Source organism: Castor canadensis, chromosome 2, assembly GCF_047511655.1.
Source record: "Castor canadensis chromosome 2, mCasCan1.hap1v2, whole genome shotgun sequence".
NCBI classification, from domain to species: domain Eukaryota; kingdom Metazoa; phylum Chordata; class Mammalia; order Rodentia; family Castoridae; genus Castor; species Castor canadensis.
The window spans coordinates 184,241,454-184,261,274 of record NC_133387.1 but is presented as its reverse complement, the minus strand read 5'-3'; the positions used below and the strand labels follow the sequence as shown (position 1 = coordinate 184,261,274).

At 48.9% G+C, this 19,821-nt stretch overlaps 1 protein-coding gene across 1 annotated transcript in view; it reads right to left on the bottom strand.

The window, feature by feature from the left end:
* The window catches only part of Pcsk7 (proprotein convertase subtilisin/kexin type 7), a 23,347-nt gene extending 3,526 nt beyond the window's left edge, over positions 1-19,821 (bottom strand). Inside the window, exons 1-14 of the mRNA XM_020152923.2 lie at positions 19,680-19,821; positions 19,278-19,328; positions 18,409-18,530; positions 17,392-17,871; positions 16,604-16,738; positions 15,838-16,003; positions 14,298-14,388; positions 13,353-13,407; positions 12,783-12,921; positions 11,857-11,957; positions 9,251-9,418; positions 8,727-8,834; positions 8,144-8,246; positions 803-959 (exon numbers count right to left, since the gene is read on the bottom strand). Coding sequence (XP_020008512.2) covers positions 803-959; positions 8,144-8,246; positions 8,727-8,834; positions 9,251-9,418; positions 11,857-11,957; positions 12,783-12,921; positions 13,353-13,407; positions 14,298-14,388; positions 15,838-16,003; positions 16,604-16,738; positions 17,392-17,859 — 1,691 coding nt within the window. The 5' untranslated portion in view covers positions 17,860-17,871; positions 18,409-18,530; positions 19,278-19,328; positions 19,680-19,821. The remainder of the gene's footprint in view (positions 1-802; positions 960-8,143; positions 8,247-8,726; positions 8,835-9,250; positions 9,419-11,856; positions 11,958-12,782; positions 12,922-13,352; positions 13,408-14,297; positions 14,389-15,837; positions 16,004-16,603; positions 16,739-17,391; positions 17,872-18,408; positions 18,531-19,277; positions 19,329-19,679) is intronic.

Genomic DNA, 19,821 nt, shown 5'->3' with positions numbered 1-19,821 from the left:
GATCTGTCTCCCAAAAGCATGACATTAGATACAGCCATTGGGAGGGGGCCATGAGGGTTCTCATTGTCCCCTGCCCCTGGGACCTCAGGGAATGAGGAACTTGTGTCCATGTGGCTTAGTGGGAAAGGCCAATGTGGAGACAGCACAGGCTTGGGAGTTCCAGAGATCTGGGTTTATTCTTACTCAGGCACTTACTAGCTCTATGACTTGTTTTCCCCTTTGTATAAGGAGATTACAAAGTATACCCCAAAGGGTTCTTCTTCTTTTAAGTTTTTTGGGAAACAGTATTGTTATGTAGCCCAGGATGGCCTCAAACTTGAGATCCTACTGTCTTAGTTTCTCAAATATTGAGATTACAGGCATGCAAATCTCCACAGCTTTTTGTTTTTTTTCTTGCGGGACTGGGGTTTGAACTCAGGGCTTTGCACTTGGAAAGCAGGCACTCTACTGCTTGAGCCACACTTCCAGTTCATTTTGCTCTGGTTATTTCAGAGATGGGGTCTCATAAACTATTTGCCCAGGCTGGCCTTAAATTTCGATCCTATTTTCAGACTTCCAAGTAGCTAGGATTATAGGTGTGAGCCACTGGTGCTTGGCTTCTACGGGGTTCTTACAAGGATTAAGGAAGATGTATGTAGAGTATAATGTCTAGCATACTTAAGCACTTAAATAAGGCATGTGCTCAATGGCTTCTAGCTGCCAAGGACAGCCAGGGCCAAGGCTGCTTAGGACAGTGTCAGTATCTGCTTGAAAAGGCCTTGATGCAAAGAGAGCTCAGGAGGCCAAGGGCAAGTGTACATACGAGTCCATGCTGCGGGGGGCGCCGATTAGCGACATCATGCCACTGGGGCAAAACAGTTTCACTTCCAAACTGCCACGTCGTGGGTGAGTGATGGAGACTGTCACTGCCACGTGCTCCAGGGTCTTCAGCCCCGACATCTCCAGGTCCATCCTGCTGACTACAGGAAGTCAGGCTGGGCAGCTGGGAAACCAGCCCATAAATACTTATGCCCTCACTTCATCCCAACATACAAGGATACAGGCTCCTTGAAGCCACATACAAACACCTATGTACACTAGGGAGTGGATGCAGGGCTGCTTTGACATCCACACCTAGCTTAGATTCTAGTTGGGAAGACAACACATGGCCAAGACATAATATATGAGCAACTTCAAAATTATCTACTGAATACCTTCTACATTTCATACACAAATAGAGAAGGATAAGATATAATATACATAATTGATAAGGGAGAAAGATATGAGACAGATGGCACATAGCTGTGAGACATGCTGAGAAAGGAAAGGGACAGATTGGCAGAAGGCATTCTAGAAAGGGGAAATGGTACTTACAAAGACAGAGGAAATGAACAGGTCTCATATATGAAAGACAGTACAAAATTAACTTAAGCCAGGTGCCAGTGGCTCACATCTGTAATCCTAGCTACTTAAGAGCCAGTCCCAGGCAAATAATTCATAAGACCCTATCTCAAAAAAACTCCACACAAAACAGGGTTGGTGGAATGGCTAGGAAGTGTGAGGCTGAGTTCAAACTCCAGTGCCACCAAAAAAAAAAAAAAAAAAAAAACTAATTAAAAAAAAACCTAGATAAAAAACTTCAAGAGCCAATCTTGCAGGGTGCCTGTGGCTCGCACCTAGCTACTAGCTACTTGGGAGGCTGAGATTGAGAGGCTGACAGTTCTAGGCCAGCCTGGTCAAATAGTTCACAAAATTCCATCTTCAAAATAACCAGAGCAAAATGGACTGAAGGTATAGCCCAAGTAGTAGAGTACCTGCTTTGCAAGCAAAGCCCTGAGTTCAAACCCTAGCCCCATTTAAAAAAAGTGAATTTCAAAGGGATATGTACTGCATAATTCTACTTATATGACATTCATGCCAAGGATTAGGGAGGGGAAAAGGAGATGGGTATGTGACCATAAAGAGATAACGCAAAGGAGCCTTACGATGGTGCAGATGGAATCTTGGTTGTTGTAGTGGTTACATAAGGCTGCACATGTGACAAATCACATACAGCTACCCACATATATGGATACTGAGTACATGCAAAACTAGTGGAAATTGGATGAGCTCCAAGGATGTACCAATATTAATTTCTTGGATTTGATACTGTATTGTAATTATGTGTGATGGTAACATTGGGAGAGAGGTGCAAGAGATTACTCTACTCATTAGGTTGTACATTCCTACGAATCTACACTTATTTCAAAATAATAGTTGAAAAAAATCTCTGACAAAGTTGAACACTCAGCTGGGGATCATTAAGAAGTTAGATTGCAATGAGAAACAATTACTTCTAAAGTACCTTTTGGGGGGTACTTGAGCATGGCTCAAGTGGTAGAGCACCTGCATAACAAGTGCAAAATCCTAAGTTCAAACCCCAATTCTGACAAAAAATAAAAGCCCCTTTTCTTCTAGCAATTCATTCCAATGTGAAGAGCAATCTCTTCATTTTACAAATGAAGCAGCTCAAAGAGGAGCTGAAAAGTAGGGGAAAGGCAACCTAGGGTAGAAAGGGCTTGTTTAACATTTTTATCTTAATCAAGCAACTGAGAGCTATTATAAATTACTGAGCAAGACAGAGTTTTTAAAAAAGACCTGAAGGAAGTTTACTTTAATGGCTGTGGGTAGGATGAACCAGAAAGAAGAAGAAACAGGTGACAAAGAACCAGTTCATTCTAGGGTGATGTGTATGGATAGCTGGGATTAGAGGAGAAAGGCAAGGCTCAAGGCTCAGCCTTCCTATACCCTATCCCTACTGACCTACTCTCAGTCCCCTCACCAGCTCCCATTCTCCACTACAACACCGATGTCCGTGAGAACTAGCCCCATGGCCTCTTCAATTCCAAAGACCTTTCTCTATCCCATGTCGGTGCTCACCTCCATGACCATGCCCCAGGACTTCCTCACTTCTGAATGACTTCACTAACTTCCACTGTGGGTGTGCTTACTATATAAGCAATACAAATTATTGGAAGAACATTAGAAAAGGAGATGAACGAAAGTAAAAAAGAAAAGGTGCCCACACTCCCTGATAGAAGGCTGGCACATCTTCTCCCAGCCTCCGTGCATGGGTGTGCACAGTGTGTTCTCTATTGTTCCACCTGTCCTGCTCAGTCTGAAAACAACCCTCTCGTTCCGCTTGCTTGGCCCTTTATTTCCTGTGCTCCTCGAGGACAAGGTTTCCTGACAGGCCAAGGTCTCATAGCTCCTCTTTCCAACACCGTTTCTATCTTAAGCTGTTTTACGTTCCTGTCCTGTCAACAGTTTCAGCAAAATTCAAACATTGGATTGCTCTCTCAGTTATCCATCTTCATAGCTGGATCTCCTTACTTATGTCTTTCCTAGTACAAATGAAAGACAAGTACAAAAAAACCCTTTCTCCACTCTTTACTTCCCTCTACCTACTAGTGTTAAAAGCCATCCAGCCTGGGTTCAAATCTGCCACGCCAGTTACTAGCTGTGAAAATTGAATCCGTTGCCTAGTCTGTAAAATGAGACTGGTAACAGTCCCTACATCAAAGGGTTCCTGGGAGGATTAAGTTAGCTAATATATCCAAAGTGCTTAGAACGATACCCAGAAAATAGCAAGACTAATAGCAATAGTATTAGATATTACTCCTCTTTCTTTACTGTCAAACTTCTTAAGAAAGCTGTCTACAATTACTGTCGCTACTTTATCCCCTCCCAATTATCCTTAACATTTTTTTATTTATCAAGATAGTATAGTATGTGTGGGTTTTTGTTTGTTTGTTTGTTTGTTTGGTGGTACTAGGGTTTGAACTAGTATGCACGATTTTAAACGTAAACTGGTTCTAAAGTGTTTACCTTGAAAAAGAACAATTCCTCATCATCTCTGTGAGCCATCCCCCAGAATTAAACACATTATTGTTCTTAGTTTTTTTTTCTGTAACCTAGCCTCATAATTTTAGAAAACAGATGTGTACAGATATTTATCTCATGGTTTATCTTTTTGATTTTAGGACGAGGCCCAGGCAGGTCTTGAACTTCTGGGCTTAAGTGACTCACCCACCTCAGCCCTCAAGTAGCTGGGTGACAGGTGTACACCCCCACACTCAGCTTTCATAATCTATCAATTCCAGCATTATTTATTGTGTCTTGATTATGGCAGGAGAGGATTTAACATACCACACCCATGCTTCCTCACTTCTCGCCAGCTTCCTCCCTTCTACCACCTTCTCAAAATAATTGCATAAGCTTTTAGTTATAGCAATATCTTATTTACTTTACAATGATTTTATAAATTCAATATTGAATTTAGCCAAGCAGCAACGATTATATTTCCTGAACAATTTGTCGTCCTCCCCATCCCCAGGGTTAATTTCCCTGTTTTTTAGTTTATTCCAATTCATACCCCTCACTAATTCTTCCTACATTGCACAAAAGAACCATGTAACTTACAGGAGTACTATTTTTTTAAATGAACAAATGGGCTGGGGTCTCCCTGGCTGCCATCGGCCCTAGGATTCTCTGTGCAGCCTTCTGTCCTATTCCTATTGGCTGCACTGCTGTTGGGGTGGGACCTTGCTCACCTTCCACCTAGGTTTGCTTTCTTTTCTTTTCTTTTTCTCCAAATTGGGTCTCACATTTATACCTGGCAAGCCTGGCTCATGCTCCTCCTATTTATGCTTCCTTTGTAGCTGGCTGACGGGTATGCACTGCACCACGTGCCCAGCTTTTCTTTGGTAATGGTACTGGAATTTGAACTCAGGGTCTCACACTTGCTAGGTGAGCGCTCTATGACTCAACCCCCAGGATTTTTGTTTTTATTTTGTCTTTGAGATAGGGTCTCTCTGCTACCTTCGCCAAGACTGACATCAAACTTAATGATCCTCTTGCCTCAGCCTCCCAAATAGCTGGCATTGCAGGAGTGTACCACCACACTTCAGCTCTTTGATGGCAGGAATCAGGTCTTATCTTTGAGTCTGTGGAACTTAATACAGGGCCTGAGGCAAAGTAGGTCACAGATCTGCAGAATGAATGAGTGAATTGCTCAAGAGATACTTCAAAGAAAAAAAGAAAAGATTACCTGCAAGGGTGAGGCTGGTTGGGGGGAGGTAGTAATAGAGACAGGGGACATAGAGGGACTAAAACCTCCATTTTTAGGGCCTAAGGAGTGGTGATGGCACTGACATAGTGGGAGAAACTTGGAATTTTGAGAGGTGATAATGAAATCTAAAATTGTGTATGTGTTAAATGCAATATATCAGTAGAATAGCAACAGCCTATAGTGATTTAGGAATAAAAAGATGAAGGAAAATATTCATGGCATAGGTGGAAGAGAGCATTAAAGTGGCAGAGAAGGGGGTGGACAAGGGAGTGAAAGATTACGGAACTCAATCCCTCTTTGGGTGCAGTATGCACAGCAGCCTGCTACATCCACTTGTTAGTTGTTATGGAAGGCGACTTGGGTGGCAATGCATGTGAATATGACAAATACTTCCATTAGAATTCCATGAGTTAATGCATTAAAATGAGCTAACACTGAGAACAGTGCATGACACATACATCAAAAGAATCTCTGCTGATAATCTTCAGCTTATTATGATTTGGCCTTTGGTAAGTTGGGGTCTTTTTCACCTTTCCTTCTCTCTGTCCAGATTCTGTTTGCCATAATCTGGTGGGAGCTACAACAGTCTCTATCCTTCTGATTTATTTCATGAGGGCTCACAGCAAGAGATTTAGAGCTAGGAATTGTGTGGAGAGATGGGAGCTGTTCTGACCCAGCTCTGGAGCAGCAAGCGAGCAGAGCAAGGAAATGGTACCTCAGCCAGGGCTGGAGGAGGGCTATGGAGTAAACAGGGCCACAGAAGCCAGAGGCGGAGAGGGGCTACCCATTAATAGGATCAGAGCAACAAGGGGGTTCAGAAGAATGGACTTGGAACTAGCCCCTGGATGGGACCAGGAAAAGGGCTCTCTGAGTAGTGAGGTAAGTCTTGAGTGGTAGAGGAAGTGAGTGTGTGACAAGAGGTAGCAGCAACTCTGGTTAATTCCTTCCTGGTGAAGGGAGGCAGGGACTTTAGCTGGAAAAGAGGAGGAAGAGTAGAGAGGGAAGAGCCGGCTGCGGAGGAAGATCATGGAGAGTGAAGAACGAGACTCAGCACGTAGGCTGAGGATCCGCTGATACACTCAGACGTGAGGACAAAGGACAGGTGCAAGTGGGTGTTCAGGAATCTTTTAATACAGAGGCTCTCTTGTGGAGAGGACACTCCCCAAACTCTACTCTGCTCCTGCCCTTTGGTAGAGATCTCAGATTCCGTGTGCTCCTTCTCCCTCCTAACTTGCTGTCAGTGGGAGAATGCAGACCTGTCCTGCTCTTCAGCTGTGCTGCTCAATATAGTAGCCATCAGTCACACTGCCTAATTAAATTTAATTGTAATTAAATACAATGAAAACTGAGCTTCTTGATCACACTGGCCACATTTTAGACATCCAACAGACTTACAAGATGGCATGGTTCCCGAACATTTGCATGAGGGCAGAAAGTTCTACAAATCAACACTGCCCTGGAGTCTTAGAGGAATTTTACCTCCTTGTCTATCTCAGGAGTGTTCAGCTACTTCTGCCTTTTGAAAAATTCATTTTCAGCCCCAGACACAGAGTCACCCAGATCCTGCTAGAAGACAGCAGCTTGGGTCTAGGGACGAGGATGTCCAATATTTGGGACTGAGCTGCTCAGTTTCGTGTCACATGGAATTCCTTCCCTCAACCGCCGAGTCAGCTCTCCAGTTTACACCTTCTGTTCTGTCTGTCAGGTAGGTCATGCTCGCTGGCCTTTGACATGGTGGCAGGCCTGCTTGCTACCCTCCCAGCCACACTCCCTGTATCATATCTTCTCTTCTCTGTGTCCTATTTCCTCTATCTCACCACCTCTCACACCTGCCCCCTCCTATGACAACAGACCTCCTTTCTGTTGCTACTTGTGACAAATAAGCAGTTGCTAGATGTCTCAATACCTAGGGAAGACTGTCAGACCTTCTGGGGCAACATCCCCTGGTTCATGGGAAGCAGAGGATGACAAAGCTGGAAAGGACCCTGATCCTCTAAGTCCCCTCCCTTGCCTGTCAGATGTGACAGGCAACAGCACTGGATGGAGACAAAGGTTAAAAGGTACAAGGGCCCCAAGACTGCGGGTTTAAGCCAGGGGCTTCCGACAGAACTGCATTCCTGGGCATGTTTCTGAACTGATGTTTTATGCCCTTTCCAAGATAGCATTCCTTTTACGGAAAAGGCAATGACCAGGCCCCAGGTCTCCTTCTACATGCAGGGAAACTGGCAAGAGCTGGACATGCTTAGGGAGAGGGACGACTCAATTCTTCTCAGCGAGCCCTCCACTGAGGGAGGATGCCTCTCCTCCCACTGAGTTCCCTCCTTCGGCCATTCTTTCCCTGGTACAGCATGTCCTCAGCAAGTGTGAAGCCCTGGGTTCAATCGCCAGCACCCAAACAACAGAAGCAGTGCAGACGGAGGGTCCTCTAGTGCAAGCCCCCCAATTAGGCTTTCCTGTTCTCTGTGCTCAACAACCAACCACACTGCCACCTTAGAGGGTGTGTCCTTCACCCTCAGACAATCTGAGACAACATGGGCCCATGAAGGCGAGGCAGAGGACAGCTAACTCTAGTCTAAGGGACCTTTACTTATGCCTCTGTTCCACCCCTAACAGATTGCCACCTGGCTTTCTCTCTGAAATGGGCCTGAGAATCAAAGGAAGGAATTCCCAACTCCTTTACTTCATCCAGAGGCCACTGGGCTGGAAGGAGCTGTCTGGCAAGATTTCAGCATGGAAGTCACAGGAACTTCTTCCAGCCTGTGCTGAGTCTCCCCAGACCCCATGCCCACTCCACCCACTGCCTTCCTAGCTGGTTGCTCACAGCTCCTTTTTGCTACTAGGAACTCAGGAGAAAGGTCTTGTTAAGCAGCCAGGGGGCCAGCCAACTCAGAAGCAGCAACATGTCCTAAAATGGTCAAAGAAAACTCCACAGGTTTGGCAGGAGCTCAGCTCCTGATGGAAGGGGGGGAACTCAGCAGGGAGGATGAGCTTAGCTTCTTTACCACCCGCCCTGGGCCTGGGACCTAAGATTAACCCCTCGTGCAGACTACTTACCATTCCACAGGACCTCCAGTGAGTGGGGGGACTGAGGGACAGCCTTGTTCTCCTTCAGAACAGGGCTGACATAGGAGGCTAAGTATGGGACAGATGTCCAAATCTGTTCAAAGAAAGGGGGAAAGGGGATGGCAAATCAACAGAGAAGACTGATCACTTACACTCTCACAAACACACACATACACACGCTCATCAGTAAGATTCTCAAAGGCCAGCTCTCTTTCTATTTTTCCTTTCCTTATTAAGGCTACTGCTGGGGTACCCCAGATGCTCCTGAGGACACCAAGTTATGAACCAGAGGAAATAGCCATGTCCAGGGTGAAATATGAGAACCCAAACAACAGCAAGGTCCCAGTGATACTCAGGTCCCTTTTACTCTCTACTAATAGTTTGGAAACTTGAGTTATGGTGTGAGCCTGAGTGCTTTTGATTTGGAAAATGACTGTCAGCTGGGATGAGGATGAAAGTGGTCAGGTCAATGAAATCAACCAACATTTAATGAATGCCTACAATGTACTAGGCAATATCTTAGGCAGTGGGCCGCCTCCCACACAGGGCACCCTGCCTGCCAACACCTGTTCACCTTGGCTGCATTGACAAGTCTCCAAGCGTTGAGCAGGCCGAAGCCATGCTGGTGGCTGTGGCTGAAACCCGCCTCGTTGGTGAGCCAATCTGCATGGCGATCCTCATACTGAAAGGACACAAGCCCTGGTTAGTGTTCTCATAGTGCCAGTGGAATTGTGACAACCTGGCTCTCATCAAACTGACAGCTGATCCAGTTCAGATTTTTCTGCTGAGGCCACTAGGAATGGATTCCCCCAGGAAAGCTGGGACAAAAGGTCAAAATCCCATGATGTCACCACTCCAGTGGCTTGCTTCCTTAGTGGGAGCCAGGAGGCACTGGTTCCAGACTGAGGGAACCCAACCATTCTCCATGGCAGGTAAAATGGTACTAGCAAAAAAGAGGTATGAGCGTACTTGATGGGTCTCCACAGCTGTACTAAACACATACCACTCCGGAAGGGACACAGCATTCAACATTTGGGACATTTAGAATCTGAACTTCCTAATCTCCAAAACTTGGAATAGGCTAGGCCAGGTCCTCACCTGGGTGGCTGTGAAGACAATGATGTGTTGGACATCACGCCATGTGAGGCAGGGCCGCACCTGCAGCATGAGGGCGATCATGCCAGCTGCCAGAGGGGCTGCAGCTGAGGTCCCTGTGTGGCCCTCTGTGCAGCCGGTGCCTTTCTGAAGGTCCCAGTCAGTGGTTACCTGGGAAGTGGAATGGGGAGTGGGAGGGAGTTAGAGCCTCAGTCAGAGGTGCTGTGGAGGGAGGGAAACAGAACAGTCCTTGGCCTCTCAACTTGGGGCCTTCCTTTGTCAGAGCTGCACCTCTGATCAGAGGGTATACCGGCAGGGCCAGACTAAGGAGACTTGTAGGCCCCTGGCCTCCTTAGGGACCTTGGCATGATGAAATAGCAGAGTGGCCTCTGAGGGCGTGGTATGGGGGAGATGGGGCACACAGGAGGGTTTGGATGGGGACAAGTTTCCTTTTAGTTCCTTGCTCCCGTTCCCAAATTCTCCATCCCCCAACCCCTGCAACTCAGCCAGACAGAGAAAGTGGCCAGGGGAGCTGCTGAGCACCAGCTGGAGCTGGAACAATGGTGACACTAGTCAAGGAAATCCAAGTTGGCAACTCAGCAACAGGGGCTAGGGTGGTATTGATACAAACCCAGGGAGTGTGTTCCCAGGAGAGATTGCAGGTCCTTGCCTACTGCAGCTCACTGTGACTTGGAGTCTACATGGCCTACCCCTCCTTTATTGCCCATCCGCAGGACAAGCTGCCTCCCTGCCCCACTGGTGCCTCAGATAGGTTGCCATAAGCCCCTCTTTCTCACCCATGGCTTCAGGTGGGAGGTGAGAGTAGGGAAGAGAACACATCTGTCTAGCATCCGTTCTTTTCATGTCCCATCAATGCAGGCACCTCAAAGGATTTAATTGACGAGGGCCCTGCTAAACCTGTCCCACTGTGTGGCACTTGAATCCTTAGCTCATAGTACCAGTGCACAGCTTAGAGAACTCCTTTCTTCCACACTTCCCTTCTGGGTCAGATACTAGGGTGCCAACTTCCGCCAAAAGCTGCCTTTCTCCATTGTACACACTGCCTCCCTCCCAGCTGTTACAGCAGCTGCCAAGAGATGTAATTTTCACCCAGACACTGTGCACGTCCAGATGGGAAAACACTCCAAGTTGTAGTCTCAATGAGAGCAGGAGCCCAGTCAGTGCCAAGGAGCAGATTGATTTTTTTTCCTGTTAAGGAAAGAGCCTCACAGTGACAGTGTAGCATGCAGCTGTGAAGCCTGTGAACTTGCCCATGATGGCAGGAGCCCCTGGAAAGTCCAGGGAAGCTCCCAAGGTAGCTGACTGTGGGAAGCACACGCACCCAGCTCCCTGCCCTCAGAAATATAGTTCCACCCAGCTGCCCTAGTCATTGGACAGAAACGGGCAGCAAGTGGCTTCCAAGGCAAGGACATTCCAAAGATGGGACTTGGCTAAATAAGCTCTTTTTTCATTTCTGGACAAGTTATAGTTCAGACAGAAGGTGGGGGTAAGGGTGAGAAGCTGAGTTGAAGCGGGAAGGGAAAACGCAGGCATCACAGAGCAACTGTGACAACTGAGCTATGGAGCCTTCTTAGGCACCTGCCTGGGACAGGGTGAGCTGGTCCCCAGAGCTCTGCCTGGTCTGGGGATGGCCTGCGTGCACAGACCCCAGGCCACCACAAAACCTCTCTTGCTTTTGACTTTAGTCCACTCCCTTTTTTCTTCTCCCTGGGGTAGGGGAGGAGAGAAGAGGGGTCAACTGGCACAGAGCCTTGGAACATTGTGTTGTCTGAAAGTCATTTACTGGCATAACAAAATTTTAGTTTTGGAAAATGAACTTGACCCCGCAGGAAGACAAAGCAGTTTAATTCCCAATGGCCCCAGAGAGACCTCCCAACCCAGCCACTGGGGAAATTTGACACCAGTTGGCTCCAGCCCAGCTCTGGTCTGGAGCCTCCTATCCCCACTTTACACTGTGATGGGCAGCAGGGATGGGCAGGGAGGTCTAGGACCATGGGCCAGAGCCTGGCTTACACCTGCTAGGATGGAGCGCGGCCTGCTTGAGGAGGGCACTGGTCCCTGAGTCCTACGAGGGTTCCATGGGCCAGAGAAGCTCCACTCCCCTACTTCAACCTCCAATCTCAGGTCATGGCTCCAATTATAGCTCTGGGGAAGAGCTCTGTCGGGCTGACATGAGGCAGTCCTCTGACTCCCTTTCCTGCCCATCCCATAAAGATAACCACTAGCCTTACTCCTGAGGATGAACTGACAGAACCCAGGACTTATATAAGGACTGGATAGCAATGCAATGATGGTCTCTTTTTAAGTCCACAGATAGTACTGAAAGCCCAAATTCTACCACAAGAAGACATTTCAAATAAATTGTTTAATCAGTGCAACACTCGTTTCTATAACAATATGGACATTTGTCCCAAGAAAAATCTTAAGACAAAAACCATCCATGCAGATTTATTCAGCCCTTGGAGCTTCCGAGGGCAGAGGAGCCTGAGGGCTGGGACAGGGAAGCCAGGAACAGAGGCAACACGGCTGATGCCTCAGAGAAGTCCTGAGGCCCAGAGAAGGGTGAGGAGGGCCCAGGAGGCACTCACAATGCTCCGCAGCATCTTGTCTCCACCGCTGAAGGTGACCGCCAGCATCGAGGCGCACTCCTCTGCGTAGAAAGGCATCCGTCCTTCCTCGTCCACAGCACCTGGGCCCAGAGGAGAAATGGGAACCCAGATTAAGAGCCAGTCCTGCAGCGGGGATCTGATGCTATCAGAGTTGACTCTGAGTAATCTGAGGGCTGTTTTGAGCTTTAGAAATGACCTGAGCTGTCATGGGATTCCCCCAGCCCTCATCTGAGCAGGCAGCTCAAGTGGCAGAAGGTATTCTGTGCTCTGCACCATTTTTCTAAGACATTCCAGGGCAAAACTGAGGGCTTCCCACCTCTATACCTAGTGGTTTGGTTTTTTCAATATTTACGAAGCATCTACTATGAATTACACACTGTGCTAGGCATTAGGGACATAGCATAGAGAAAGGGCCATATTACGGAAGGGGTGGTAAGCAGGAAGAGGAGGGACAGGGTCACTCCTCTATCATCTAAGCGTCCAATGCTGGGCTGATCTCCTGGAGCCTACAATCAGTAGGGAGTTGGGAAGTAAATAATATGGATGGAGTGACAAACCCTGTGATTGGAAGCACAGCAGAGGGCCCTTAATTTAGGTTAATGGAGAGCCAGGGGAAGCTACAAGCAGGGGGCAAAATGGCCCACGGAAAGAAAGGCCAGAGCAGAGGCCTGACCAGTCATGGTGGGGCTGGAGGCAGGTGGGTAATCTCCAGGGATTGGTTGAAAGGGTTCCCAGGGAAGTGCTGAGGTTCTCTGAGAGCAGGGCCAGTCCTACCTGGGCCTGAAGATGCTAATGTTCACACATTTAAATGGACTCTTTGAAGCCAGGGGCACTTCAAGATATACCATCACACATGCACACATACACACATGCACACACACACACACAGAGCCCCCAGCTGCTACCTATGGTGACGGTGTAGATGGAGTTGGCATAGCCATCATAGTTGCAGTTGTCATTGTGCTGGCCCCCATTACCACTGGCTACCACAAAGATGCTCCCAAAGCCTTGGCGACCAGCTATCACCCCATGTTGCAAGGCAGCCTGAGGAACAAAAATGTCAGGCTGTCAATTGAGACACTCATAGAAAGACTACCTACCAGTCAAGTCACCCTCTGTTCTCTTTCTACAAAGAAAAGGAAAAAAAAACAGAGAAGGGCACTGGGCATGGGGGAAAGAGATTTAGAGATGGGGAGGGAGCTGAGAGTCCTGGAACAATGTTGGATGGACATTCTCTGGTTATCAGATGACAGAGCAGGGCCAGGAGTGGAAAGCCCAGCACAGGATCTGAGGGAAGCACCTGAAAGCTTTGTTCCATTCCTCTCTCCAAGAACTCATGCTCCATGGCCCTCCCCAGGGTAGGTACACTCTTTCTGAAAGGAGGCAGCAGGGCTAGATGGAATAGGTCAGGTACTGCGAGTGCGGGTGGGACGGGAAGGTGAACCAGGTCTTCATTCTTTATGCAGTTCAGTTACCTTTCCAAGCTGGTGGGGGCCGTCCACTGTCTTCCCATCATCGTCTGGGCCCCAGCTGTTGAGAAATACCCAGAGGGAAGAGTGGAGGCAGGATGGGGCTGCCCATCCAGGGTCTCCCAGTCTCAGCTGGCCACTCTTCTTTCTGAGGCTCTTACTCTCCTCCCAAAGGACTCCCATGATTAAAAGACATAGGGTTCAAGGTCCATTCCTTCTCCAAAGTGGAACATAGAAGCCTGTGCTAAGGTTCTTCTTTCCCTGGAAATATCCCCAGTTAAGGACTACTTTATCCTGCTCTTGAAAGTGGTTTCTCAGGTTCCAGGAAACAGGAGGCAGTACCTAGAAGGATGGGGTCATTCCTCTGTGACCGAGGAACCCACTACTAGGCCTGATGGTAGGACAGCCATGAGGGGATGTTCAATCTGGCTAGGTTCTAGGTTCTTGGTTGATGAGTTCTCCTTTCTCTTAAAAGGAACATCTTGTGGATGATGGCAAGGATTTTAGAGAGCTACTGGTTATGGGAAGGAGCAGGTGCCTTCAATGTCACGGCACCCAACCCAAGTTCCTCCTTCATCCAGCCACCAGAACCACAACCTGAAGCTGTGGGTGCATTTTTGTGGAGCGGCGGGAACTGGCTCTGGGATTTGGCTTACCTGTGATAGAAAAAAGCCCACTTTCTCCCAAAGGTCTCAAGAGTTTAAAAAATAAGTATGAGGCAGGTTGGGACACTCCAGGTGGGAACCTGATTACTGTGGTGACAGGAGCTTAAAACTGAGCACCCAGTGGCTGGGGATTGGCGAAATGAGGATAACAATTTTATAAGCAAAGACCAGGACAGGATGGAGGGGCTGGTGAGACCTGTTAGTCAGTCCACTTTGCTGTGCTTTTGTTGGAGGATTTGCCCCAGGTGCTCCAGCTTCACCCCTCTCCTGTCCTGCTCTGCCTCACCTGCAGCTGTAGATGTCATTGATCTGATAATGCTTGTTGAACGCCACAGCCTCCATGCTGTCTGTCAGTGGTCCATCCAGTACCCGGATACCTAGGCATTGAAGGCACAGCAGGTCCTCACTGATGCTGGCCCTCCAAATGGGGGACCAGGTAGTAGGGACCAACATGTGGAGACTTACTCTTTCTTGTACACTCTTTTGCACTTTTTGAAATTTTTTTTTTTTTTTTTGTGATACTGGGGTTTAAACTCAGGGCCTCATGCTTGCTAGGTAAGTGCTCTACCACTTGAGCCATACCTCCAACCCTCTTTTGAATTCTTATGCCACATATATGTATGACTTGTCATGCTGGAACTGAGACTTTAAAAATCCTGGAGTTTGGTGACAAGAGTCAGGCTAGAATATAGGTAACCAAGATGTCCTTGTCTTGTAAAATACCCAGCTCAGTGCTTGACACAAAAAAGGTGCTCGGTATGTGGCACTCATTCTCTTCCTAATCCCACAGATGCCTATCTCTCCCTCCAAAATGGGGTGGGTGATCATGCAGGGTCAGATGGGGCTTCCAGATGGGGCTTGGTTGGACCCTGAAGGTTTCTGGACCTTCTGTAGTCTCACCTGCAGAGGGCTGCTGCTCTCTGCTGGAGAGTAAGAGAACTACAGCTGGCCTGTGGGGTCTGAGGTTCCCAAGCATTCATTAAAAATCATGGTATGTGTGTGGGGATGTGTGTTCCCATTCATTCCCTTCACCTTCTCCGTGGACAAAGACTGAGAGGTAAAGGAACCGTAGAACCAGTTCTAGTGGGGGAGAAAGCCACTCGGCTGTCTTGAAAGGATGGAGAGCAACCACAACATCAGTAGGACTGGGAGCAGGAGAGGTGGGACTGAGGGAGCGGCATCCATAGATGCAGGGTTGTGGAGGGAGAACTGACGAGAAGGAACTTTGTAAATTATGAAAACGCAAGTACAATGTAGTGAAGCGGAAGAGTTTGATGACTTGGGTCACAGGTGGGGCATAGCTGGATCAGAAAAAGGGAAGAAGAGTCTGACCAGGTGTGGCTTAGTGCCTCCAGTCCACATCAAGAGCATTTCCACTTTTACCTGTTTTCTATAGTGGGGCTTGCTGCTAAAAAACATGTTTGAGTCAGACACCGGTGGATCCCACCTAAAACCCTAGCTACTCAGGAGGCAGAGAACAGGAGGATCATGGTTTGCAGACAGTCAGTGCAAACAGTTTGTGAGACCCTATCTCAAAAAATAACCAACCCAAAAAAGGGCTGGCAGAGTAGCTCAAGTGGTAGAATGCCTGCCTAGGAAGTGTAAGTCCCTGAGTTCAAACCCTAGTGCAGCCAAACATTTTTTAAAAAATGTTTGAAACACTGCTACACTGAAAAATCAGAAGCTAATTTATCCTATTATGAGCTTACCCTTTGCTCTAGGCTCTGCATGTTGGGGCTGAACTAAAGAAGTTTCAGAATGAGGCAGGAGAAAGGACAGGGAATGACCATTGTGCCCACAGAGGCTAGCCAAGAAGCATGAGTTACCTGCTATTCGGCTCCCATAGGCCACGCCCACTGCACAGAAGCTGTTGTTAGGCACAGCAGCAATCTCTCCTGCACATCTTGTCCCATGGTGGTTGCCATTCTCCTCATCCGGGTGGGGCATGGGGTCAGGGTCATTAGAGTTGAGGTCATAGCTACCCTCTGGGCACTGAAATATTGAAGGGGCAACATGTGGCCATTCACCGGTTAGGAGGGGTCAGGTCCTAGAGGTCAGGGAGAACAAGGAACTGGGGGTCTGTGGCTCTAAGCCAGAGCAGTAAGATAATCTCTCTGCACACCATGGGGGAGCAAGACATGAGCAAAGGACAGTGGGGCAAAACATAGAAGGACCACAGTTCTCAGTGAACCTCTCTTGTGTGTTGTAGGAACGTGCTCACTGCTCCATGGCTTGGGAAGCCTGGGACAAAAGAGATTTTAGGGCTAGCTAAAGGTCACACCTCAGAGAGAGAAAGGTTCTAGAACTGCAGAGAAGGAAGTTGCTTACAGGTGTCACTCCTTACTCCTCAGAATGGGAGGAGCAACAGGAAGCAGGAAATACTGCCTGGGATTGCCTTCCCTTGGGGTTGGAGTCACCTGCTGTGTCTTGACTGCCAGTTTGGAAAGCTGGCTAGGAAAGGACAGAAGGAAGAACACCTCCCCCACTCCTAGTCTGTTTGGCTTGGCTTGGTGCCTCTATGAATGGGAACAAGACTGAGGCAATATGAGGGAGGAGAGACGTGGCAAGGTGGGGTCTTTCCAGGCCACTTACATAGTTGGGTGCAATGTCCTGGATGGTGTGCTCCACTCCATCGTCCACTACCACCACTGTCACCCCTCGTCCAGTTACATTACGCTCCCACACACCTGTCACATTGATGTCCCTGCCAGGGCTTCGTCGATTATTCTGTAGGAGACAGGGGTGGGAATCCAGTGTCACATAGCCCAATTGCAAGAGAGACAAGTTATAGCTAGCAGCCCCTTTCACGCTCCACCAAAGAGCCAGACAAAAGTTGTAGACCAACAAGTCAGGGGCAGCAGAGCCCAGGGGATAAGTGAGAGCTTTGCCACAATCTTGGATGCCAGGAAGACTGGCATCACTCATGGGCAACCCAGGGCGAAATGTTGGCAGGGCAAAGGGGTAGCTAATACAATTATTATGCCAATAACCATATTATCTTGCATGCAATAGTGTCTACCACGTGCCTACACAGTGTTCTATGTACCTCTAGATATCAACTCATTTATCATAACCGTAACTCTAGGAGGTAGGTACTATTACAATCTCTGTTTTACAAGGTAGGAAAACGAGGCCAGGGAGGTGGAGCGACTTGCCCAAAAGCACATGTTAGCATGTGGAGAGCAGAAGTGTGAGCCCGGGCAGCCTGGCTCTCCACAGCAGAGGACAGGGAAGGTAGAGGCGGAGGGCAAACCACACCCCGACCCACAGATATGTCCCCTCAGGCAAGGGACAGCTGGAGAGGGGCTCACTGAAAAGCTCACGATACACTAGAGCAGCCCCTGTCCACTTGGATCAGAACAGTACAAGAACAGACTCACCAGGTGCCACTGCATCGGGTACTTGGGGTCATTGAAGTGCATGCTGCGCTTGGCTCGCTTCAGCAGGGTCTGCTCTGAGTGCCAGCGCACAGCTTCATGCCTGGCCAGTACAGCCTCTGCCTGTTGCCGCATGGCCTCCACCTCCATGGCTTGCTTGTGCCCAACAGGCTGGATGAAGAGGTAGTGCCCCTGGAGCTCTCCAATACGCCCAGCATTCACTAGCCCTGCTGCCTGAGCCACGGCATCTGCCTTTTGTGCCAGACTCTCTTCCTCCTGCTCACCTTCCAGGCTGTCCAGATGCACAGCCCAGCTTAGCCCCCCTATGCCCTGTGTGTCGGTCCCACCTGTCCCTGCCAGGCCCATGACCCAGGGAACCAATAAGAAGACCCCGGCTAATTCCAGCCAGAGGCAGGTGGGCAGACCCAGGGGGGCATCCAAGTGTGGCACCTTCTGCCTCCCTTTCTGCATCAGAGCGGCAGGCTGCAGGCAAAGGGAGAGGAAAATAAATAAATGAAAGAGCTCACAACGCAGGACCTGAGAGGGCGACTTTGAGCTGTCAGTGTGTCCCCCTGGCAACCCCTAGTCCAATTCTTTCAAGCCATTCATACAATCCTCTCCCTCTCTTCCAGTGGTACTGGGGTTTGAACTCAGGATCTCACACTTACTAGGCAGGCACTCTACCACTTGAGCCACTCCTTCAACCCAATTACATTTACTCCTGATCAACAGGGCTAAGCCCCAGGTGGAGTATGGGCCAGTACTAACCCCAGTGGATGACCTCCCACAGCACCACGGGCCAGTCCTGCTACCCAGATAGCCCAGTAGTGTCACAGGCACCATGTTACCCTTCCTACTATTGCCACTCCCAGGGCTCAAAGTACATGTTGCTCCCATGAATGACAGGCAACATCAGGACCCCACTCTTCCTTATTTAGAAGTGACATAAATCTTTCCCCAGTCAACTTCTCAGTCCTTTTGTCCGCAGGGCTAAATCCCACCATGGGGCCCCAATCCCACCTGGACTGTCTGTGAGGTTGAGCTCCTGGCCTGGCTAACCACGTCACACTCATTTTGTGAGACTGGAGGAAAGGCATCACCTTCACTGTGAGCAGCATTGACTCTGAACACAGACTGTGGACCTGTGGGCCCCAAGAACAGAAGAAATAGAACCACCCTTTTTTCCTTTGCTGCCCTGGTTGTGGCCAGGGAAGTCCTAGCAGAGAGTTAAATCTTAGCAGAGGACATAACTGTTACCAAAACCCCTCGTGAGAAAGCAGGAAATAAATACACTTCCTAGAAGTCCAGGCAGCAGCAGGGTGAGTCAGGTGGAGAGCCAGAAAAGTAAACTGAACAGACAGGAAGGTCAAGTGAGCACAGGGAGAGAAAAAATGATTGGAAAACACCACTAAATAGCTGTCCTTGTAACCACTCTGGCTTTGAGGTGAGGGTTTAGGCTCTAAACCTGGACTCCAGGTGTGATAAAACAAAACAGTTAAATTAGAACTGGTGGGCAACCATGAGAACAGGGACAGGTGGGTGTGGGTGGCTGGGCTCCTTTGAAAGGCTCTGCTGTCTACTGAATCTGGATCAGCACTCAGACACACACCCAAATGGAGCCAACTTAAAACTGTTCTAGAAAAATCATTCTATTCTGCTGAAGCCTCTTTGGAAAGGGGGAACTTATGCCACCTTACACGTCCTTCCAAAATTCTCCATTCTACATCTCCTTTCCTGTTTTGTTTTGTTTTTGAGATGGGGTCTTGAACTCTCCTGCCTCAGCCTCCCCACCACGGGTTTCCAGAAGAAAGAGATCCCAGCTCTTCTTGTCTCCCAGGGGCAGAGCAGCACTTTCATTCTCCAGTCTTTGGGGAAGAAACAGTAAATACCTTTTGAAGGCAGATCTCCACTTTCCCCGCCTGCTAGGCCTCTCTTCACAGCTTTCAGTAGAAGAAGAAAGAAGAAGGGCAACTTGAAGTCCAAGGTTTTGCTCCCAAGTGACTGTCATCTCGTACCCCCTACACGCTGCTCCTAGGCTCCAGGTGATGTACAGGAGCTAGTTTCACTGATGCCCCCGCCCTTGACTGCTCGGTGCAATGCGCCCCTCTCCTCATTAGGACCCATACAGTCCAGGAATCCAAGATCCTGGAGGGGCTCGTCCCGCTGGAGTCCCCCACCCCAGGACCGAAGGCGCCAACCGTGCAGCGCCTTCATCCTCAGACCCCGGCTCCCCCGAGTTCTGGGTCACCCGGACTTCCAATGTCCAGACCCCACCTAGATCTCCAACTCACCCGCCCGGCCGCAGCTGCCGCCGCCGCCTCCCTGCGGAAACTCGCGGCTTCTCGGGAGCCCGAGCCAGTGACAGCAGCATCACTTCCGCCCGCAGCCGCAGCCAATCAGCGACTGGTTCTCCCGCCGCCAACACGCGGCCAG